Here is a 24944-nt window from a genome sequence, read left to right on the forward strand (position 1 = left end):
GAGCTTGGGGAGCTATCTAGGGTAGAAGATTTGGGAAACTAGGAAATTTAATTAGTGACAGCCTGACCTCAGCAAAAGGTGAAAGGAAATAAAATAATCTCCTAGGTTGGTCAAGTTTCATCTACCAGTTTGTGCTAGAAAATGGAAATGAAGACTCAGGCCAGATCCTGGCCAAGTTAATTGTTAAGTGGGCCATGGTCTAGCAGAGAGCAGAGCAGCTGTCACCAACCATTGGTACCTGTGCTCCAGACAAGCCAGAGAACAGGCAGAGAAAGGTGAAAGGCAGTCACAGGGTTTCCAAAGGTCTAGGTTCACACAGACCCTTTAGATTAAAAAGATGTCATGGAGGATCATGAAGGAGGTCCTAGAATTCAAGGGAAATCTCAGACAAAAGGAGGGAAAAAATATGACTTAGTTTCATGGCCATAGTGCCAACACATAGCTATCTAAGGGATCATACAGATATACACATCAAAAGAGGACTATAAACTGGTTCTAGAGTGGAATTAAGAACGCTTCATCCCAGAGACATCTAAAGTTCTTAGGAATTAAGAGTCTATGGCAAGATATTTGAGAGCCTGAGCCGTGGAGCTAGACTGCCAGGGTTTGAATCCCAGCTCCACCATTTCCTAGCTCCGCCAATTACTAGGAATTACTAGAAAATACTAATTATTTAGCCTCTTTGCCTCAGATTTCTTACTTGTAAATAGGAATTAGAAATCCCCAACTCACGCACAAAGCTGGAGGTATCACAATCCCAGATTTCAACACACACTGTAAAGCTATAGCAATCAAAACAGTATGGTATTGGCATAAAAACAGACACACAGATCCATGGAACAGAATAGAGTCCAGAAATAAACCCATGCTTATATGGTCAATTAATCTGCAATAAAAGAGGCAAGACTATACAATAGGGAAAAGACAGTCTTCAACAAATGGTGCTGGAAAAACTGGACAGCTACATGCAAAAGAAAGTAACTCGACCACTTTCTTACACTATATATACAAAAATAAACTCAAAATGGATTAAAGACCTATATGTGAGACCTGAAAACATAAAATACGTAGAAGAAATCAGGGAGTAATTTCTTTGACATTGATCATAGAAACATTTTTCTAGACATGTTTCCTTAGGTAAGGAAATAAGAGCATTGGGAAACTATTGGTACTACACCAAAATAAAAAGCTTTGCACAGCAAAGGAAACCTTCAACAAAACAAAGAAGCAGCCTACTGAATGGGAGAAGATATGTGGAAATTATATATCCAATGAGGAGTTAATATCCAAAATATATAAAGAGCTTATACAACTCAACACCAAAAAAAAAAAAAACAAAACAAAAAACAAAAAACCAACAACAACAAAAAAACAATGAATCTAATCACAAAATAAGCAGAGGACCTAAATAGACATTTTTCCAAATAAGACATACAAATGGCCAATAGACACATGAAAATATACCCAACATCACTAATTATCAGGGAAATGCAAATTAAGACCACCATAAAATATCACTTTATACCTATCAGAATGGCTAAAATCAAAAGCATAGGAGATGAGAAATGCTGACAAGGATATGAAGAAAAAAGAACCCTTGTACACTGTTGGTAGGAATGCAAATTGGTATAACCCCTGGAAAACGGTGTAGAGGCTCCTCAAAAAATTGAAAGTAGAACTACCATATGATCTAGTAATTCCACTACTGGGTATTTACCCAAAGAATATGAAAACACTAATTCAAAAAGATAATTGCACCCCTATGTTTATTGTAGCATTATTTATAATAGCCAAGATACAGGAGGAACCCAAACCCAAATGTCCATAGATGAATGGACAAAGATGATGTGTGTGTGTGTGTGTGTGTGTGTGTGTGTGTGTATAAAGGAATATTAATATATATTAAAAATATATTAAGGGCTCTTAATAGAATATTAATATAAAATGTTGCATATTTTTATATTAACATAGAGTATTATATTTTTATTTATTATATATGCACACACATATAATGGAATATTACTCCGCCATAAAAAGAATGAAATCTGGCCATTTGCAACAACATGGATGAACCTAGAAGGTGTAATACTAAGTGAGAGAAGTCAGTCAGGGACAGAAAAATACCACATTATTTCACTTATATGTGGAATTTAAAAAACAAAGTAAGTGAAAAAGGAAAACAAGAGACAAACAAAAAAAAATGGACTCTTAAATTCAGAGAATAAATTTTTGGTTGTTAGACAGGAGGTGGGTGGGGGGAAGGGTGAAAAAGATGAAGGGATTAAGAAAACACTTATTTTGATGAGCCTTGAGAAATGTATAGAATTGCTGAATTACTATACTGTACACCTGAAACTAATATAAGATTGTATATTAATTATGCTTGAATAAAAAGTATTGCAAAAAGGAAATACCAAACTTTTTGCTGTTATGAGGATTGAGTTAACATAGGAAAAGTTGGTAAAACAGTGTCCAGCCATGAACAGAAATTTCACAGAGGAAGACACAGACATGGCCAACAAGCACATGACAAAATGCTCCGCATCACTGGCCATCAGGGAAATACAAATAAAAACCACAATGAGATTCCCACCTCACCCCAGTGAGAATGGGGAAAATTAACAAGACAGGAAACAACAAATGTTGGAGAGGATGTGGAGAAAGGGGAACCCTCTTGCACTGTTGGTGGGAATGTGAAGTGGTGCAGCCACTCTGGAAAACTGTGTGGAGGTTCCTCAAAGAGTTAAAAATAGACCTGCCCTACGACCCAGCAATTGCACTGCTGGGGATTTACCCCAAAGATACAGATGAAGGGAAACGCCAGGACATCTGCACCCCGATGTTTCTAGCAGCAATGGCCACAATAGCCACACTATGGGAGGAGCCTCGGTGTCCATCGAAAGATGATGGATAAAGAAGATGTGGTCTATGTATACAATGGAATATGACTCAGCCATTAGAAACGACAAATACTCACCATTTGCTTCAACGTGGAGGGACCTGGAGGGTATTATGCTGAGTGAAATAAGTCAATCGGAAAAGGACAAACATTATATGGTCTCATTCATTTGGGGAATATAAAAATTAGTGAAAGGGAATAAAGGGAAAGTAGAGAAAATGAGTGAAAATATCAGTGAGGGAGACAAAACATGAGAGACTCCTAACTCTGGGAAATGAACAAGGGGTAGTGAAAGGGAGGTGGGCGGGTTGGGGTGAATGAGTGACAGGCATTGAGGGGGGCACTTGGCGGGATGAGCACTGGGTGTTATACTATATGTTGGCAAATTGAACTCCAATAAAAAATTTTTTTTAAATTAAAAAAAAATAGTGTCCAGCATATAGTGTCTACTAAGTGAGTGTTATGTTACTATTATTATGGTTGTTGGTATTAGGGTCTCCTCAATAGGAAGAAGCAAAAAATGTCTATCAATGAACATGATACACCAAATCAAAAGAAGTAAGACTAGATGAGTTGCCTTGGACTTAAAATCCATGTACTAAACAAAGTCAGTATACAGTATACTTCTTTTGTTTAATTTACTTTTTGGATTTTTTTTTTTTTTGCCTTTAAAATCCTTTTGAAAAAGACCAATGTTATTCACTTCTCAAAAAAAGAATTTCTGCAAGAGAAAAAGAACTTCACTACATATAAGCTAGCAAAGGAAGAGGGTTAATGGTAAGGTGTGATGGCAGCTATCTCAGGTGGAAAAATCATGGAAACTGAATGGGGCTGGGGAAATGCACAGAGTAAGGATTACCATTTCCTCTTGTCAAGATTGGTTTCCTATGACTTCGTCTGAAATAATTTTTTAGTTTTTTTTTTTTCAATTAAAAAAACCACAGATGAGTCCAAAACCTCACTTAAAAATATGACTCAAAAATGCTTCTTCCCAAGTGTCAGCTCGTGGGCAAGGCCATCCAGTTGATCCCAGTTCAGTGCAGTCTACAAATTCTAACAGGGAGGGTCTCAGGTCACAGGCTATATGATTCTGGGGCCTGTGTTCTTAGGAATATTCATCAAATCCACTTCTCTTCTATTTATCATTCTTAGAATTGCAAGGGATCTCGGAGATAATCTGACCCGATAGCCACCCCACAAATAAATCCTCTCTGTACCATTCATTTACTTTTACAACTGCCAATTGCATGTTAAGCTCACTGTGCTAGGCATTGAGATAAAAAGACTAATGAGACAAAATTCTTGCTCTAAGGAAGTCACAGTCCAGCTGGGGAACGAGGCTGGCATAAAATTTAATTATGACACTGCATAATAACTATCATGACAGGGATGTGGCCAGAATAAGTGGATGCCTAGAAAAAGGCATTTAATCCAAACCATGGAGGCCACTTCTTTCGAGAAGAGATGATTCTTGAGATGTTTAACATGAAGAGAAGCTGTCCATGGATGGTCAGAGCCGACAGCCCTGACTCTTGAGAGCATGGCATGTTCAGGTACAAACCAGGAGAGCAGGACTATGGGGGTGAAGAGTAGAGGGAGCACATGAGGGGTAAAATATAGACCCAGAAAGGCAGTAGCCAGGTCATAAAAGATTTGTGATACCAATAGTTTGAACTTTATTCTAATGAGAAGCCATCTAGGGGTTCCATAACGATGGAATAGCACAATGATATGTGCATTTCAGGAAAACCACTCTTATGGCCGTGTGAGGAAGGATTTAAGGAGACTATTTAAGGAGTCAAGGAAAACAGGAGGACAGTGTGACAAATCAAAAGGAGAGAATAAGACTCTGATCTCAGGTAGTGGCAAGGGAGATGAAAGGAAAGGGACACATAAAGAGGTAATGTCAGTGGGACTTTGCAATGGCCTCATAAGGGCTAAGAGCATCAGAAGTCAAGAATGACTCCCAAGTTTCTGGCTCAAGCAACTGGGTAGTTGGTGCCCTTCACTGCCACGGGGTATACAGGAAGAAGAGCACACCTGGAAGGGATGGAGAATAAAATAAATTTTGGATACACTGGTTTTGAGAACCCTCTGAGAAATCGAAGTGGAAGTGTCCAGAGAGTCAACAGGTTTATGCATAGGTTGCTCAGTGGTGAGATCAGAGATAAGACATGGATTTTGGAGCCTTTAGACTAAGGAGGGCAGTTGAGGCTAGAAAAGAGTACTACGTCATGCATGGAATATATAGTGAGAAGAGACGGTCTGAGGAAATCCTTGAGAAAAGGGAGAAGAGTCTAAGAAGAACCAGCCAGAAAGACATAAGGAAACCAAAAAGAACATGCCATGGAAGGCTGAGAAAAGAGAATTTTAAAAGGAGGAAATGGTTGACAGCGTCAAATGCTTCCCAAAGACCAATTAACATCTGAAAAAGTGTCCTTTGGATTTAGCAACAAAAAACCCCAGTTGAAGACTTCATAAGATTAACCTCAGTTGTCCAAAGGGGATAGAAGTCCAATGGCAAGGGTGAAAGGGCATCTGGGAGGTGAGGAAGGAGAGATGGCAAGTATAGACTCTTCTCTCAAAAACTTAGGTTATGAAGGAAAAGAGAAACACAGGAAAGCAGTCTAAACTATCAGAAAAGATAGTCTAAGTTTCTTTTTATTCATTTTTTGTTTGCTTTTAAGATAGAAAGACTTAAGGACGTTTACGTCCTAATGGAATAAAGGGTCACCTTTACCGGAAAGAAGCGCACGACATCACAAGGTATTTCATTCTGATTTTGGACAGCTCGTAAAAAAGCAACCTTGGGTTAGAAGTTATACCTGAATTAAGCTAAAATTGGCTTCATTATCCCTTCCACCCTTATCTCTTCTACAGGAAGCCCTCAACTATCAAGCTCATCTCCCTGCCTTCCATAAAACATTATTTACTCAAAACAGAATATATCCAGTTACTTGGATTTCACTATCCTAGCAGTCTTCTGACGATCAAGTACAGTTTGTCAATATCTGTTTGAATATATACTTTCTCAAATTAGGCACAATACTACATATGTGATTTAAATAGCCAGTAGATAGAGAAATCCTTACTTTTCTGGTTTAGAGATTGATTATACAGTTGACCACTGATCAACGTGAGCTTGAACTACATGGGTCCATTTATCTGTGCGGTTTTTTTTTTTTTTTGATAAATACAGTAGAGTACTGTAAATATATTTTCTCTTCCTTATGGTTTCCCTAACAGTTTCTTTTCTCTACCTTATTTTATTGCAAGAATACAGCATATAATACATATAACATAAAGATATGCATTAACTGACTGTTTATGCTATCAGTAAGGCTTCTAGGCAACAATAGGCTATTAGCGGTTAAGTTTTCGAGGAGGCAAAAGTTATAGGCAGATTTTTGACTATGTGAGGGTTGGTGCCTAATCCCCTGGGTTGTTCAAGAGTCAACTGTATTTTAATTTAAATCATTACTCAAAAGCCTTTAGTATTTCTCTCTGCTTTAAGAGCAAAGTCTTAACCCTTTCATTTAAAGGTCAAGGTTCTTAAGAGTCTAGACACAACATATACTCCTTCCAGCTTTTCCACAATGATTCGCTCTCTCTCATGTAGCGTTCTCCACTCTCAACAATATATAGATGTTTTATTTACAGTGTCACAAAATTTATAGGAGATGCCAGGAAATTTGAAGACTGTCACTACCACCATAGTTTTCCTTGAACCAGAAGCGAAATAATGTCAGAACAGCATTTCCCACATCCTCCATCTGATGGAGCAGACCATGGTCCTCTCTAGTAGCAGTCAGTTTTGTTTTGTTTTGTTTTGTTTCCTCTTCTTATATCTCTATTACTTCTTCATATTGCTTACTACTCTCAGGTTTGTAGATCTCATTTCAATGTGATCCTTTCTGATACAACTTCATCCCTCCTATTAGAATTAGTCCTTTAAACAAAAAAAAAAATCCTCTTTTCTCACCATTTTCTAGCTATGAGCTCAATACACTAAAGTCTTAGGAATGTTTGTTATATTTGTATTTTTTTATAATTTTTTTAAAGATTTATTTATTCATGATAGACATAGAGAGAGAGAGAGAGGCAGAGACACAGGAGGAGGGGTAAGCAGGCCCATGCTGGGAGCCTGACGTGAGATGCGATCCCGGGACTCCAGGATCGCGCCCTGGGCCAAAGGCAGCCACGAAACCGCTGAGCCACCCAGGGATCCCCATATATTTGTATTTTTATATTAAAATTTAAGTACACTATTTGTTACACATAACTTTTGTTGGTGTGTGTGTGTGTATTGCAGGCAATTGTATTTGTATTTTCCTACCTAAGGTGACCTAAGGGCATCTCCTTCACAAGGTGCTTCTTTCTATGTCATTGTATGGTGCCCCACATATCTGGTTTTGGCTCTACTGGGATAATTTTCTCCTTTCACTTCAAAGGAGATAGATCAATAAAACTTTCTGCCAAATCTTTCCCAATCTTTTTAAGATGCACTCACCCCTTGCCAGAAGTCCATCATCCTGGCTCTGAAGGGTACACTCCAAAACACTTCTAGAAACACCATCTACATTGGCAGCCATTTGTTTTTCAATGCCTCCCTCCTTTTCCATAGTCACTGCCATCACATGGAACAAGACATAAGGACACCACCTGCGCTTTTGAGTCTTTCAGTTTGCTATCCAGAACTTAAAGTCACTAGGAATGCAGTCTCAATTTCTTCTGGAATGTGCCATTTGTTCCACACAGAAAGCGCAGAAATGGGGGGGACAATTCGTGGTCTGGATAAGAGGTTCTTGGCAGGATCTCTAGGATATCTTGGATATTGGCTCCTAGCCCCCTCTCAATTTCCACATCAATTTCCATATAAAGTGACCTTCAAAACCCGTGGTTGGAAGTTATCTACAATTTAACCTATCTTTCTTCTTCCTGAGTGTGGTCCCAAGAGCCCTCCCATAAGCTCATGCAACTTTTTCCTGGTGCTTCATGGAGGGAACATCCTGATTCCACTCAAGTGGGATGAATGTCATACAAGATCCAAAGGCTAAGATTGTCCTTCATTTCTCTGCTATTTCATATTCTTCCACTTGCTCACTTCGTGACATTAATTTCTCTGCATTCTCCTGGCTTTCTTCCTATCTTTTTTTTCATCCTGCTGAAGAAACTTTTGTCCTAAGAAGCTGGAGTGTGAAAAAGCTATTGAAGCTTTCCCACCTTTTCCTTCTGCTTGCATTTGCAGTTGCTATAACCGGTTACCATCTCAGGAATGAAAAGAAAGATGGAATTCACTCCAAAGATCACTATACTATCCCCTAGGCAGGCATACTTGGATCACCAAATGGTTTATCTTGGTTCCACTAGAAATGCTCTTTGAAAACCCTAAAAGAATAAAGACTGTAGTTCCTTTCAAACTATGGGATTTCTTAGAGAGTTAGAATATGTTTAATGCATGTTTTCTTTGTATCATGAGTTCCTCAAGACAGAAACTATTATATCTTTTTCTCAAAGTGTCCAACACAGACTTGATGGGGTTTGGGAACTAATGAGTAGTACGCTCTGACTCTGAGAGCCTGGGATTTCTATCTCTACGGATTCCTTCTTCTACTTGCCTTTAGAGCTCTAGTAAGTCAGCTGATTATACTTTGAATATCTTTGATGGTTAAGGTCACTGATAGCTCCATTAAAATGTTTCCCTTCCATTTTTGCCTATTTTGACCTCAAGATTCAGAATGATTTTAAGTGTTTTCTATTCAAGTTTGAAAAAAAAAAAAAAAAGCAAGAGTCAGATAAACAACTAATCGGAGATTACTGAATGAAGTACTTAATTGTGCCTGTTTTTATATTTTTAAAAAATCTTTCTTTAAATGGTCTGTTCTTCCAAAAATGTTATACTAATGCTATTTAACATGCTTAGCTGTTTAAATGTGATCTGGTGCTTTGAGATTTTAGATAATATATATTTGAGTGCAAATGATTGCTAATTTTTTTTTACTAAGCTAGCTTACAGAAAGTCTGGCATTTCAGATAACGAGGTTATAAAGCAGACCACTCATTGAGCAGACACAGCTGCTGTCTAAACCACAGGCACTTGAGTAGTTTCCTACTGAGTAATAGCAAATATCTGAGGACAAAATAACAGTACCATACCCCTTCTGCCTCCTGGGCAGATGTGGACACCTGTATCCTCTCACAGTTGTGCTATGATGGGCAGCAACTCCATCTCATGCTTATTTGTACTCCTGGTAATGACGACCATGCCACAAAAAAATAAAAATACAACAAGTGTCTTTTAAAATCAGACTTACTCTATAGCCTGAGTCATGCAATGATTTTATAGACAATTTGAGTCAAGTAAATACCAGGGCCAGAGGGGTTCCCATTAGTGCTGAGGTCTTCTATTTGAGCACAGAGAATCTCTTATCTCGGGCTAGAAATATTTATAGAGATAGACTCCCTGAGGCATATCTGGCCCCAGGCTCTCCCCACCTGTCAGGAGCCTCCCATGCCAGGAGGTAAGTACTGTGGCTCCCTTCCCATTTGCTCAACTTCCATGTAGACTATTCGAAGAGTGCCATCTGCAGGATGAACTGAGGACCATAAGTACTTCATTTCCTTCAAATGACAGTTGAAGAATTTGTTTAAAACATGTTCAAGAGCTCATAGACACAAAATTTAAGGTAATGGTTTGCTACACTAATTCTTCTCAGGTATAATTTATGTTTACTATTGTCTTAAATGTCACTACACTATCTCAAGAGTAGAGGCGTATTTGTTCCAGGACTTCACGCTGCCCTTGGACCTCTCCCTGTGGGCAGCCCTTTTCTCTGCTGGAGGGTTTGCTCTTCCCTGCAGAAGAGCAGAAACCCAGGGGCTGTAACAGGTGCAACAGCTCTCTTCCTGCTTTGGTTCAAGACAATTTTTAACCTGAATATAGAGAACAGTGCTCAGAATTTCCTTCTCATATCAGCTTCAGATCAAAGATCCACAAAATCAGAACATTAGAAGAGATTCCTTCGCTGAATCATGACCCTCTGTAGTACTGGCAACAAGTGACCCCCCCACCCCCCAGCCTCCCACTTCTCATCATTTGCAATACCCTTCCTGACTATATCTCTTAGCCAGCAACCTCAAACAACAAGCAGCAAGAGTTTCCATGCTTTGGTTTTTAGCATTGATCTCTGATTCAAGAATTGTCTAATCCTGATTAAATCCACTCCTCCTCTCCCAGTGGCCCTCACCTAATTGAGAACAGAAGCAAGAGAGAACGCATGCCCTTTCCTGCCTGGATCATCTCTTTTCTCACCACTTGAGCGTGATGGTCACGTTGCACAGAACAAAGTAGGTCTGAGGCTGCTGACAGCCCATCCGCCTTTGCCACAGTCAAGTTGGTTTTCCAGTGTGGACTACCAATGCCAGGATGCTAGACAGCTCCACTGCCTACTCCCTTCCCCAGAGTAGGGATGAGAAAACAAAGCAGGATTTATTACCAGACTATGAGACTCCTCTCTAGACACCGATTTACAGGGCAATATGGCAACCTCATGGCCCCTCGTTAATGTGCTCCCTTTGTTGTCCATATCTGTCCCCATTCCAGAGGAAACACTTCTAAAAGCATGAGTCTTTTAGAAGGTAGAACTCTCCTCTCCTAAGAAAGACACTGTCTTATCTGAAAGCAGGGACAGGGAGACATGGATTATAAACAGATTATTCATTGGCAGAGCCTGGGAAAGGCTGTGATGCATGTCAAATGGGATGGCCCCATTTGGCCCTACAGCAGCATCTCCTCTCCACTCCCCCCCGCCCCACTCTTGCTCTTTTTCTGTACTTTTCCTGGGCAAACTGGCACCTAGAAATGAATTTTACACTCAGGTCCTATACTTCAGTAAGGAAGGACAGCATGAAGTTAGGGTAAAAACATGACTCTGCAGTCAGACAGCCCTGAGTTTGAATCCTAGCAGAGCCACTGGGAAGAAGGATTTTCTGAGCTTTCGTGTCATCTTCTGTAAAACAAGGCTACTACAATCCATCATTCAGGATTGGTGGGAGACAAAATACATAATACAACCATAAGCTCTCAAAAATGTGTCCATTCTTTCTTTAGCATGAATTTAAAGGAATGTGTCTCTGCTGCTGATTGAATGGCACGGTTCCACGTGAAAGGCTTATCAGGCACCAGTGAGAAGGTAGGGGAGCACTTGGGAGAAATGGGGTTAGAGTTTGGGTGGCAGCCAGGCTTGCTCAGTTGTAACAGCACACAAAACAACAGCTCCCTCAAGGACCTATAACCAAGGCTGGTATTGCCTCTGAGGCTCCAGCAGGAAGAAGGCGAGGGGGGCTGGCTGGCTCAGGGTTGTGGGTGGCTCTGCGGACGTCCTTTCTAAGTGAGGAAGGGCATAACTGGATAACCAAAGGGCAAGAACACCACAGCTATAGGATGGCTCCATTCCAATAGACTGTCCCAGATACCACAACCCCCCACTCTCAGCAGACAGGCCGTCCATGTGGCCCTCTCCCATCCTTTGCCATCTGACAGAGAGCAGAAGCACCCAGGATGCCTGGACACTCAGATATTTCGGGTCATGCCATATGCATACGTGGCCTGTCTATGTTACACTGGCATAATCCAGCCCATTCCATAGAAGGCCCTTGTATGGATGAGGTTTGCTTTTTTGTTCTTGTGATGGTAGTAAAATACACATAATATAAAGCTTTTTCAGTTCAGTGACATCAAATAGATTCACATTGTTGTGCAACCATGACTACTGTCCATCTCCAGAACTCTTACACTCCAGAACTGTATCCATTAAATAATAACTCCCTATTCCCTCCCCTGCTCCCCCCAACTCCAGCCCCTGGCAACCATCATTCTACTCTCTGTCTCTATGAATATGACTACTCTAGGTACTTCATATAAGTAGACTAATATGTGTCCTTTCATGCCTGGCTTATTTCACATGGCAGAATGTCCTCAAGATTCACCCATTTTGTAGCGTGTGTCAGATTTCCTTCCTTTTTGGGGTTGAATAATAGTTCATTGTTTGTAGGGACCACATTTCATTTATCCTTTCATCTGGACACTTGGGTTGCTTCCACCTTTTGGCCATTGTGAACAATACTGCTATGAACATGGGTATACAAGAATCTCTTCACATCCCTGCTTTTAATTCTTTTGAGTATATATATATATATATAAAAGTAGGATTGCTGAATCATATGGCAATTCTATATTTAATTTTTTGAGGAATTGCCATAGAGTGACTACATCACTTTATTTTCCCACCAACTGTGCACAAAGATTCTATATGAGGCTTTTTTTTTATTGCATAGGTTGTGTCTAATCCATCTGTATTCCCAGCTTGAGGTCACTAGTGACTCAGTCTTTCTGGCACCTGCCGGGCCTCTCACTTCCCAGCATTCACTTGCAGCTTCTCTAGAGATGTAGGTTGCTCCCACCACTTTCCTGTCCTCTAGCAGATTCCTTTGGTTCTTGGCAGGGGTTCACCTTTTGCACCCACAGCTCTCCCACAGCTTTGTCTTGAGCTGGGGCCCCCTTACATGAGGGTTGGCACTCTGCACAATGCCCAGTGTGACACCCACACTGAGGACTGTCCACATGGTGGGATCAGAGCCAGGCCTGGTTAAAACTGTGGCAAACCCTAGCTTTGTCATCCTCCCTTCTGCCCCATACTGATTCCCTCTCAGATGGCGCTTCCCTGATTCATTCTTAAGTCTTAGTTTCCACTGCAACTGATCACGCCTGACAACATAACTGGACAGAGTAGTATTTCATTTTGAAGATGAGGATGTTCAGGATCCATTAGAGAACTCCCCCAAAAGAGAAACATAAGAGAGTTAGGATAAAATTGGGGGTCTGGAGGCTCAAAACAAAAAAGCCCTCTTATATCACTCTGCCATGAACTTAAATGGTCAAGGCTTCTCATGGCATCTTTGCATAATTAGAAAAAATGCCTTTTGGGGATCAGGAGCATCGCTCAGCTATAAGACTGAATATTATGCCATATTCTCCAGGCACATTCAGCCTTGTGGATACACGATGTGGTGAAGAGGTGCCATCTCTTCCTCCAGGTCCTAGAAGATACACAGCTTTGCAAGCAGAGCCAATGCTGATTTTCAGCTCCGATTTGCCTGTGGGCCATAAGCAGTAGTTCTGGGCCATTGGTGTTTCTAACAGCAATTCCTTTTGCCATTACCACCTGTGGACAGGCCTTTACAGATCATGCAGGCAGGAAGATCTTCTCTGAAGACCATAAACAAGGGCCTATTGATCACTCGCCCAGTGATCCAAGAGCAGACAAGGGTCTCCTTGCATCAGGCAGGAAGGCAGCCCAGAAACCACCAGCCTATCAACCCAACATGCCTCACCAAATACCAAAGCCCCAACCCCGGCCTCCCTTGCCCAGCTCCACACACATACAACCACACACAGCATCTCACCTGGGCCACCTCTTCAAAGTCATCATGTCTCTTCTGCAGGGCCCGGGCTCGATGCAGGGACTTCCCAACCCCGGTGTGTTTGCTGAGAAAGGCCTCACCGTGGTTTTCAATCCAGTCCAACACCTGGTCAGAGAGAAGGATGACAGAAACAATGACTCCCTGGCAGAAGGAAAGCCATGTGACAATATGAGTGACCACTAGAGTCCTAGAGTTCCCATCCCAATCAGAAAGCAGCAGTCCAGCTGGAAACGTTCACTCCACCATGGATCCAAGGATTTCATTACTGTCATTGCTCATGTAGCAATCCCACCCTTAGCTAAATTCAACTCATCTTTGATCTCTGGAATATCCCCTCATTATTCTTTCAGTTTTCCCAGCCTTAATTATTATTTTAAACAAGCTACACAGACCATCAGGCACAGTTTAAACCCCTCATTACCTTTACTCCACTCACATAAAGTCAAAAGTCAAAAGTCAAGCACGCTGGTGGAAAATTAGGCAGCATCAGCGACTGGTGGCAAAATCACCAAGTCTGCCACAAAGGCAGCCAAGAAGTGAGTAGCGACGACTACTTTAGACCTTTCCAAGAGAGGGCAGCCCAGAAGAAGCCACGGCTGGAAAAGAAGAGCTCAAGGAGACTTAGACTAACTCTTCTCTTGACTAAAATGTCTTAAACCTACCCCTGCTAATGCACTTTTCTTTTTGCTGATGAGTTTGAGGCATGGGAATAAAGCACACCAAGTCTTTGCCTCTGCCTCTACTGACCTCGATGCTGTAAGCAAGGAGGAAGCAGGTGGGTTGCTCAGTCTAATTCCACACCTCAGCTTCCTTCTGGTGCTTGGCTGGTGCAAGAACCAGAGAGCTAGAGTCACGAGGAGGAAAAAGTGTAAAGGAGGAAGTCTAGGGCAGCTTTTAGCCCTCCAAGCTCTTCAGTTCCTACAACAGAACTCTGGTGCTAAACTGCCTGACTTGAATAGCGTCTATAAAAGTTACTGAACTTCTCTGTGTGCTCATTTGTAAAATGGAAAAACAATATAGTATCTGCCTCCAAAAAAAAAAAAAAAAAAATTTTTTTTTGATTTTCAGCTCCGATTTGCCTGTGGGCAAATTCCTTGGGCAAGGAATTCCAAGGGCAGTTCCTTGGCCCTCATGGCTTACGCATCCCCTACTTTACCATAAAAGCACTCATAGCAGAGGCAACTAGTCATGGGGACCCTGCCTCCTCGAGCTCCTGGGACTCCCTTCCTAATTTTGAGGGTACAGTCCACACTGGTTAGTCACCATCTGGTCGCTCAAGAGAGTGATCTCTAGGACGACTGCCCTTTCTGGCTTCTTTCCACTTCTCTCCTCCAATCAGCACCAACCAACCAACCACATAAATTAAGGTCTTTACATCCTAAGGCCTTTAGTATCTATGATTCTCTCCTGGAAAGAAGTGGAGACCCCATGTTTTTCTACGCTTAAGATTAGTGATTTGGCCTCAAGACATTTTCCTCAGTAGTTAGAGAGCCTGGAACAGAGGTAGCTGGAGCAGTAGAGGGATGAGGGAGGGGGATGCTGAGAAGGTGAGAAAATATGTTTTCTTGAGGGGCTCTGGACAGAGGGAGTGGAAACCCCTTAGTAGAAGCCTTGAAAAGGAGGGAGGACTAAAGCCTTTCACACCTCTTTTGCATTCACATCAAAGGCCTAACAAAAATGTGTGCCTCCCAGGGAGAAGGGAAACAGTTCACTCCCTGGTCTCCGAAGAGTTGGTGCTCAATAAAGCAGGTGGCTAAAATTAAATCAGTTATACAGACACACACCTGTTAGAGATCCTGCCAAGACAACTGAGTTCACTCTATCCCTGCTATTCTGAACTAAACCTGAACTTTTGGTTAATGATGTTTTAGCCTTCTCAGATTCTAGAAGGACTTTTTGGGAAGATGATTTAGATGAACTGGGTCTGTTTAAAATGATGCTTTAGGGTCACCTGGGTGGCTCAGTGGGTTAAGCACCTGCCTTTGGCTCAGGTCATGATCTAGGAGTCTGCTTCTCCTCTCCCTCTGCCTCTCCCCTCTGTTCACACGTGCGCACTCTCTCTCTCAAATAAATAAATAAAATCTTAAAAATAAATAAAAAGATGCTTTAGTCCATTCCTCTGTTTCTTCTACAGACTGCCCTGTGGCAAGCAGACAGACCAAATCATTCCATGGAGTATAGGCATGGGAGTTCTGGCTCCAAAGAATCTAGTTTTGGCTTCACTTCCTCCACCATGTGAGATAAATTACACCTGTAATTGTGCAAAGTACGGAAGCTTTCGAAGTCTTCAGTGACACTATCACAAAGCCCACTACAAGATTGGTATTAGATCAGAGAAATGTATGTATGAATATACAAATGAGATTTAACAAACATCCCCTTAACAAAACTGGAATGTCAGATAATTGCCCATGAAAAAGGAGAAAAGAAAGGCTTCTTAGGGAATGACCATATAAACAGTGGATGTAGAGATTTAAATATTTTACATAACAATTCTCGCAATATATGATTTTAATATCCCAGAGGCATGTCTGTAAAAAGAAATTGCAGTAGTAAATGAACTGGATTTTTACCTTTCACAAACACTGAAAGGCAGCACTGAAAAGAACTCTAAATGTTCCTTTTTTAGAGGAAAGAAGAGCCCACATCTCTCTAGAATCATTTATGGGGAAATTTCAACAGCCACAACAAAAAATCAGGAGAGTGCATTTTCACTAGACTTGACACAATGTGATCCCACAATTTTCTGTTGTAAAGAGGATATTGAGCATCAGCACGCAAGGTCAAAGACAAATATTTCTAGTCACGAAGTTTTCCATGTACTGTGTACCATGGATAGCGTGGTTTTGCAATTTTTATGCGTATTTAAACTTGTATTAATCCCAGATAGTGAAGCTTATGAATAGTTCTGATAATTTTGATATACAAAAGAGCTATCATGTGGCTTTTCATGAATGCTTCGGAATTTATGACAGATTACTCAGATTACGATTATTTACTTATGCAGTTGAGAGCAGTTAAGTGTGACCTGCTTGTCCGGAAATGCTTTAATGAGTTTAATTTCTTTCATTTCATTTTGTATCTCTAGCTTTGATGAAATGTGTTATGCTGAAACAAACTGGTTTAAGAGAAAAGCTTTCCATCTACTAGTTAGCAAATGGTTAGCTTTTATACTGCCTGGGGGTAATTTCACAACTTGTAAATTTTTTTAAAAAAGCAACTTGTGTCCTATTTAAGTTCTTTTGCTTTCTTTAAAATGCCAATTCATTATCAGTTAATGACACTTAAGTTTACTTAATTAGCTCTACCTTAACCTCTTAAAAATCTATTTCATATCTGAGAGGCTTTTATTAGTTTAAACATAACTGATTGCTCTGTGATGTTATAGCATCTCCATTTAGTCCAGCTTCTGCCATCAGAGCCAAAGCTGTGGGGAACACATGAGCAACCTTGGTGAAGATGCAGAGACTGCGTGGAAATCAATTCAACAAATAAAAAAGGCAAATGATTTAGGATGTGAACAAAATTACTTTAATAATCCATAGAAACTGGAAAAGTACTTGAGGTTAGAAAAACATCATCACTCTATGAGGTAGTGTTTAAAATGCTGATTTCTGACGGTTTCAGACAGTTCACTGAGAGCCTCCCCTTACTTGACACACATGTTTAGACCACATGCTCTCTTGACCCTGATTCCATGTCCCCCAATTCTGGAAGTACAATCTAGCTTCCCCCCTGGACCACATAGCAGAGAAATATGCTTTCTAAGCAGACGCCAGCAATGTCTCATAATTATACTCCATAAATTAATATGCAGCATCAGAAATCTGTATATCTCACAGTTTCTGGTGCATCACAGACTTGGAAGATCCCTGGATAAAGAATAAACTGCATTTCCAGCCAAATCCCTGGAATCCTACTGAAGCATATGTGCCCATCAAGGTACCTCTTATTAGCTATCTCTGTTTAACTTCTCTCATCTGCAAAATTTTATTTAAAATAATCAACTATCTGTGCACCTGGGTGGCTCATTTAGTTAAGTGTCTGCCTTCAGCTCAGGTCATGATCCTAGGATCCTGGGATCCAGCCCCACATCAGGCTCCCTGCTCAGCAGGGAATCCCTCTGCCTCTCCCTCCCCCCCCCCCCCCCCCCACCACTGGCTTGTCCTCTCTTTTGCTATCTCTCTTTCTGAAATAAATAAATGAAATCTTTGAAAAATAAAATAATCAATTATCAATCTTAGGAGGATAGTTAACAATACCCATCAATGGCTTTGAATTGGTATTCAAGTGTTTCCAACCTAGAAGGTGTTATTTTTTAGTTTTTGCCTGTGGGTTCTTCAGGGAGCAAAGGAGCACCTGTGAGATGGGAACATCACTGTATTCAAACAGATACTTATTAGTCTTCCTGTGCCCTTGTGCTGGCACTAGAACAGCCAGGAGGTGGTAGTAAGCAAGGCAGGCGGGATCCTGATTCTGGGAACTCAGTCTATGTCGGGAATGGGCACTGGACAGAGGACCACACAACTGGTCATGAGCTGCAACGGTGAAAGTGCCAACAGTCAGGGAAGGCCTCTCTGAAGAAGTGAGGTTGAGCTGAGTGCTGAGAGCAGGACTTAACCAAGCAGGAAGACAAGCCATCAGCATGGCCTGAGTAGGGGTCAAGCAGGTAAGGAGCCCAGAGAAGGCAGGAACCAGACATGCTGAGCCCCGGTGGTGTGCCCAGTGGGATTTCAGGGCTCATCCTAGGAGTCACTGAAGGGCTGCTGCAAAAGGAGAAAGAGCTGCATTTAAAAGCTATTATCTTTGCTCTGTGGAGAATTGGAGGAAGGTGAGAGTAGAGGTGGGAAAACAGGACATTACTGCAGAAATCCTGACAAGAGTCGATGCTGGCTCAGATGAGCCCAGGGGCATTGTCCATGGAGAGACAGATGTAATATTTGGGGCAGAGAATGGCCAGGATTTGGTGGTTAGGGATGGGGACAACAGGGAGGCAGGCGGATGGCTGACCCCCCTGGGGCGTGGCTTGAATAACAGCATGGGTGGAGGATCTGGTCACTGGTGCAGAAGCAAAGGAGTTATGAGGGACAGCACAGAGATAACAGATTTTTCTGGTTTTCTTTCCATTTTCATAGTCACGCTCTGGTTTTGACAAATGGCAGTTATGCCTGTGAACTTGAGTGGGAAGTAGCACCCAACGATAGCTGTCAATCTGATTCTGGCAAGAGGTGCCCTTAGTTACAAAGGAGTGATTTTATACACTGAGGTTTAAAAAAGAATTTATAGGGCAGCCCCGATGGTCCCGCGGTTTGGTGCCGCCTTTAGCCCAGGGCATGATCCTGGAGACCCGGGATCGAGTCCCACATCGGGCTCCCTGCATGGAGCCTGCTTTTCCCTCTCTCTCTCTCTCTGTGTGTGTCTCTCATGAATAAACAAATAAAATCTTTAAAAAAATTTTTTTTTAAAAATATAAAAGAATTTATAAATTGTTAATATCCTTGAATCCTAAAGTTTAAAAATTAGGGACACCAAATTCATTTGAAAACACAAACTTAGGTCTAAACAGAATTAACCTGTGCATTCTTGAAGGGACATTTCACCAAGACATAGTTTTAGAGGGGCCCCTTGACCTGACACGCAAAGTCCTCTGTGGCCACCCACCCCCTCTCAAGCCCACCTCCAATGAGTCCCTGCCTCACCCCCAAATGCCCCCAAAGCTGCTTCTTGCTTTCTGAGTTCTGCTCTCACTACCTTTTAACTTCTCCTGTGATGTCCGTATCCTCCTTTCTCCCTATCTCTGCTTCTCAGCCTCCTTTCTACTCATCCTTTAAGCATCATCTCAAAATCACTAGTTCTGGAAAGGCTTCTCTTTAATAACCCACCCAGGCTGGGGGGGGGGGGGTGTCACTCTTCCCTGATTGTGTTGGACCCGCAATTACTGCCTCCAGGAGGCACTAGACCCTGACCTCCTGGTGATTCCCAGCCTCACAGCGCAGTGTGGTTTGTTACTACACGTTGCACTGCGCTCAACTCACCCTCATCCCCACCACACGACTTGGGGTGCATGTGTCAGCTCTGTGCTCCTCTCCTTCACTCTGTCACAGGCCTCTCTCGTGTGTCTCCACCCTCTCCACTGCCCCACCCGGCAGGTGGTTAGTTCTCCAGCTGCAGGAATGTGAGATTTTCCCTACTGTATCCGACCCTCCCACCATCCTCCTGCCCCCAGCATCCCTGGAGCACAGCACATGCAGGAGCTACCCGACGAATGCTTATGGCCATGAGCTGTCAAGAGCAAATCTGGCTCAGCCTGTGCCCCACCATCTTGACAGAGTCAGTGCCAACCCATTCAGGAGGAGGTCTGACCTGTGCCCTGTCTCTGGGGACAAAAGCCCAGGACCTCAAGGTGTAGAGCAGACAGGCAGTCTCAAAAACAACCTGTAAAGCTCTTCTTCCTTTTTCATGTCCCAACTGTTCAACCAGAAATTAGTCCTTTCCCAGAACAGTCTTTTCCAAGAGAGAGCAGCTCACATCCTGAACCGGGTGTGGGAGCCAAATCTAACAGCCATTAAACATAATTCCCTAATCGCCCCCTTTCTTCCTCATCTAATTGTGTTTATTCCAATGAGCACGCAGTCAAGGCAGGGCGCTTTTCAGGGCAGGAGACAGTCCTTTCTAGCTGCTAAGAGAGAAAAGATCTTTTTGAAGAGAAATATTGATATTTTTCTTCTGAACAGTGGCCATGAATGCAACTCAGTTAATGAGAGAAGATCAAGGGCCTACCTGTCTACTGTCGGGGGACTCTGAGTTTTTGGGCTCTTCTCATGTGATTGAATCCTAGTGTTCGAGGAAACCCACAGGGTCATTCAGCCCAATGCAGGAGGCCCCTGCACTTAAGAGATATCCACCTTGGAAATTTTAAGTCTGTTTCTAAGCTCCACCTACATTAACCCCTTTAGGCTCCTAAAGCATCAGTAAAATGTGGCACCATCATGATGAGCATAACTTATAGATACCATCCTCGGGGTCAAGAGGAACCTGGGTTCCGGTCCCAGGTGTGCCCCTAACCTTCTGTGACCCAGCTGGGTACGTACCTTCTCCTCCCTGGACCTCACTGCCTCAAATGAAAATACTGGACCCGACCATCTCCCTAAGTCTTCTTCAACTCAAATATTTCATTATTTTATTACATGGAGGGTACAGCAGCTCCCCTCCTCAGAAGAAGACTATTATCCGTGGAGGGTTTGCTCGCTGTTAAGCACTAGGCCAGGGCATGCGGCTCCTCACCTCCTCTGTGCTGTCTCACAACACTGAAAGGTGAGAGTTATCACCCCTATGTTTAGAAGAAAGTAAGTCTCAGAGAGGTTAATTAACTTGTCTGAGCTCACGCAGCTCCCAAAGAGTGGAGTCAGGATTCCTTCCCCAAGGGTGGATTCCAAGACCACATCCTAATAAACCTCCCCTGGCTAACCTGCTGTGTGGACACCTCTTCAACCTCTTTGGACTCTGATCTTCTCAATGGGGTTGCTGTCCCTGCATGGGTGTTCTTCTCACTCCGCCTGGGCTGTGACACAGCACCACAGCTCTGGCCTTTGGGGATGGTCTCCTTACCCTGCTTAGTCGGCACCTACGCAGAGCCACCCTCTCTTACAGGTGCTCTGTCCACCCCCCTTGGACTCTGGCACCCTGCACCAGGCTGCTCCTGTACAGGGACTCTGCTCTGGACCACACTTCCTTGAGGGCTACTGGTGCTGAGCTGCCCCCCACACAAAGCCATCCTGAGCCCACTTGGGTGCTGACTTCCCTGGGCCACTGCAGCCCTCTCACCCTGTGGAGACACCCCCCCCCCCCCCTTGCTCAGCCCCACTTAAGAGATGAAGAGCCTGCCCTCTTCCAAAAACATTTCTGTATTAGCTCCTTGGATGCTCTCCTTACTAGGAATCACTCCTGCCTCAATGACCTTCATACCTGCCTATGTGCAGTTTTCTTTTTTTGATCCCTTGTTGTCCATCTTCCCAGCCTCTAAATTTTGGAATGCGTGAGGGCTTTCTTCTGAACCTCTCCCCTCTCTTCTCTTACTCCCTGCATTATCTCACGCAGTTCCATGGCTTTAAGTGTCATCTGTGTGCTGGTAATTCCCATGGTCACAGGTCCAACTCAAATTTCTCCCCTGAGACTGAGACTCATCCCCCGTGGCTTCCTCTCCCACTCCAATCTGGTATGTAACCTCAGACCTAACATATCTAAAACAGAACTCTAGATTCCCTTCTGCCTTCCTCTCTTGGTGTTCCCCATCTCAACAAAAGATGCCAAATTCACCCCACTGCTGAGCTGCAAGCCTGAGAGTCTTTCTTCTTAACCCTTTCTTGTATGCTGTTAGCTGGACCTATTTCTTCTTTTTATTTTTTTTTAAAGATTATTTATTTATTTGAGAGAGAGAGAGAGGGCATGAGTGGGAGGAGGGGTAGAGGGTGAGGGAGAAGCAGATTCCCTGCTGAGTGCAGAGCCCGATGATGGACTTGATCCCAGGACCCCAAGATCATGACCTGAGCCGAAGGCAGATACTTAACCGACTGAGCACTCAGGCGCCCCAGCCCTTTATCTTTTAGATAAAGATATCTAAATATCTTTATTTAGATAAATAAAGGTTATCTAACCTTTATTAGATAGCCCCTGCCTAAAGGTTATCTAACCTTTATTTAAGTTAAATAAAGACCTATTTCTTTAAACATAAATCAATTCAACATTCCCTTTACTAAAAACTCTACCATTGTTTGCTACCACACTTAGAAAATCCAAATGCTCTTCATAGCTTATGAGGTCTAATTTGATCTGGTTCCTTTTCTTCAAACTTCTTTTGTCCTGTTCTCTATTCTACAGCCACTTTGGCCATTCACCCATTTTCAGGAAGGTACCCAGTTCATTCTGGTGTCAAGGATTTCATAGATCCCATTTCATTTGCCTGGAACCTCCTCTTAAACATATGGCCATGGCTTATTCATTCCGCTTTCTGCTCATCCACCACTGGCTACCACTCCCTATATGACATATTACACATCCATCTGTCTGTGGTGGTGTTTTCTCTCTACCTCCCGAATATAAGCTCTGTGTGGGCAGGGGCTTTGTTGGGTTCACAGCTGGGTCCTCAGCATTTGCTGAACAAATGAGTGAATGAGCTCATCCCATCTGATTTGAGAACTTCCTGTGTGATTAAAGGAAATGGAGACAATTTACAAACGCATGTGGCATCAGAATCTCAGCCCCGTGATTCCGTCATCTGGCTCCCCCGATCAATCATCTTATTCAAGACAGGTTATTATGCTTGTGTCACAATTCGATCCACAGTAAAATAAGCAGGAAGTTTCTGTTGTTTTAAGTAAACAGAAGAACTCCTCCCTCTCAGCAAGTCCCCCTGCCTACAGCCTCCCTGCTCTTTACAAAGCCATTATTCTGAGACCAATGAAAAAGAACACACACACAATCAGCTGTCTACAACACACTGTGCTCTGTTAAAGGCTCCAGTACACACGATATGTAAGAGTACCCAAGACAGTTCATCATATCATTATTTCTCTCTCCCAGCACAGTACAGTGAATGCTAGTCCCGAAGAGGAGTGACTCACACAATGCCATTACCACCCAGCTCCCATCGCCTGAGCCTGGAGAGCATGTAGGCGCCACTTGAAATGCCCAATTATCAACAGGTCATTTTTCTGTTCCTTCTCTGGTACAATTATAATCAAAATAAATGTCTTGCTATGGCAGGACAAGCCATCATTTTTCTGAGAAGCAGCAGCTGAAACTCATTAGCAGGTGTCTCTTCTCCTTCCCCTAAGAATCGTGGCTCCTTCACCTGACAGACCAATGCTGGGTAGAAGCTGGCCAGGAGACCCGAAGCCCCACAGTTTCAGCTGCCTCCACCCTGCAGCCCTCCACTCCCAGTCAGCCCAAACCTGTCCCTTCCCATCAGAGCAGAGGCTGGGGGTGACTGGAACTTGCCTTTGACCTTGGCACCTCCCTGAAAGAATCTCCTCACCCTGGTGTCTCGACGCCTATTTATGGTGTCACCATACTTCTCATCATTTCAGTTTGGATCTCTCTCTTTTTAGATTTATTTATTCATGAGAGACACACAGAGAGAGGAGAGACACAGGCAGAGAGAGAAGCAGGCTCCATGCAGGGAGCCCGATGCTGGACTCGATCCCAGGACCCCGGGATCATGACCTGAGCTAAAGACAGACACTCAACCACTGAGCTACCCAGGCGCCCCCAGTTTGGATCTCTTAAGTCTGAGGTTCTGGAAATTCAAAATGCTTAAGAACTACCTGGGGCTATTTCTAAAACTTAGGTGAGGAGGTTCAGGACAAGCCCCCCTCCTTCCCAATAGAATGCGCCACTTTGACATGTGGATTATTTTGAGCTGAAGGCACTGGAGACCCTGTGGCCTCAAGAGAAACTTAACTCCTCCCTTAACTACATAGAAGAATTTAAATTGCAGGTCTTTCCCAGAATAAGGATGATTAACAGAGAGAAATTTTATCTGAGTGACCCATCTGTATGATAGGACAAACATCTAATTACCAAACATCGGCTCTTCTTATGGAACTGTGAAGTGCGTTCCTTTCCTCTGGAATGCCAGACCCCTACCCCCTTATCCTTAGTTCAGAATGACATATATACCTCATTTTGCCTGTCTTTGGAATTTCCATGTCTCTGTGGATTCCCTATATGCACGCCTATTAAATTTGATTTTCTCCTGTTAATCTGCCTTATATCAACTTGATTCTTAGTCTACCTAGAAGGATCTTTGAGGAAATGGCAATTCTTGCTCCCCCAAAGAAAGGGGCAAGACATTCTTGTTCCCTGTTGATAGGCACCATCTTGCCCATAGATTCTGAATCAAAAAGTATGGAATAGGACTAGATAATCTGTGTTTATAACAAGTTCCCCCACTCTGAACAGATGATTTTTATGCCAGGATTTCAAGGACCACACTTTGAAAAATACAGTTCCACATTTGCCCTTGACATCTCCCTTGTTTTCTGGGACCTATCCTTGCCTCATTCCGTAGTTCCTGCTCTCTGGCCATGCGAGGACTGTGGCTGCCAGAAGCTTCCTGCTCCAACCCAACTTTCCACCCGCACCAAATCACCTCAGACCTTCACTCTTGGAGCATGTTTCCTCAGTTCAGATGTTTGATTAGCTCCCCACTGGTGACAAAGTATGAGCCTTTTATTCTTGAGCCTGTATCCAAGGCTCAAGAAATAGCATGTTGAGGTCAAGGACGTGTTGAGAATAGGGGTTATCAAAAAGAAGTGACCCTGGATGGTGGGTGTCTTCTCAATCATTAACATAATAATAAAAAGGAATTGAGGACATTAAAAGTACTTACAATTTCCACGGATCAAGAAAGCCCTGAAGCTCAGTAACTCCTGGGAAGGGACTTCCTCTCACTGCCTCCCACATCCTACCAGTCCTACCAGCCTTCCAGTCCTGCCAAATGGAGGCACCCAGATCCTTCCTTAGAAGGTGCTCACCATGGAAGGAGTATTGTTCAATCAGAGAA

The 24944-nt window shown here is 42.8% G+C and overlaps 1 protein-coding gene across 21 annotated transcripts in view; it reads right to left on the minus strand.

The window, feature by feature from the left end:
• KALRN (kalirin RhoGEF kinase) overlaps positions 1-24944 on the minus strand; it is a 661253-nt gene that overhangs the window by 343458 nt on the left and 292851 nt on the right. For all 21 annotated transcript variants that reach the window (XM_041763076.1, XM_041763066.1, XM_041763054.1 and 18 more), the window contains exon 10: positions 13364-13486. In XM_041763076.1, the coding sequence (XP_041619010.1) occupies positions 13364-13486 (123 nt within the window). The remainder of the gene's footprint in view (positions 1-13363; positions 13487-24944) is intronic.

The sequence above is a fragment of the Vulpes lagopus genome, chromosome 1, assembly GCF_018345385.1.
Source record: "Vulpes lagopus strain Blue_001 chromosome 1, ASM1834538v1, whole genome shotgun sequence".
NCBI classification, from domain to species: Eukaryota; Metazoa; Chordata; class Mammalia; order Carnivora; family Canidae; genus Vulpes; species Vulpes lagopus.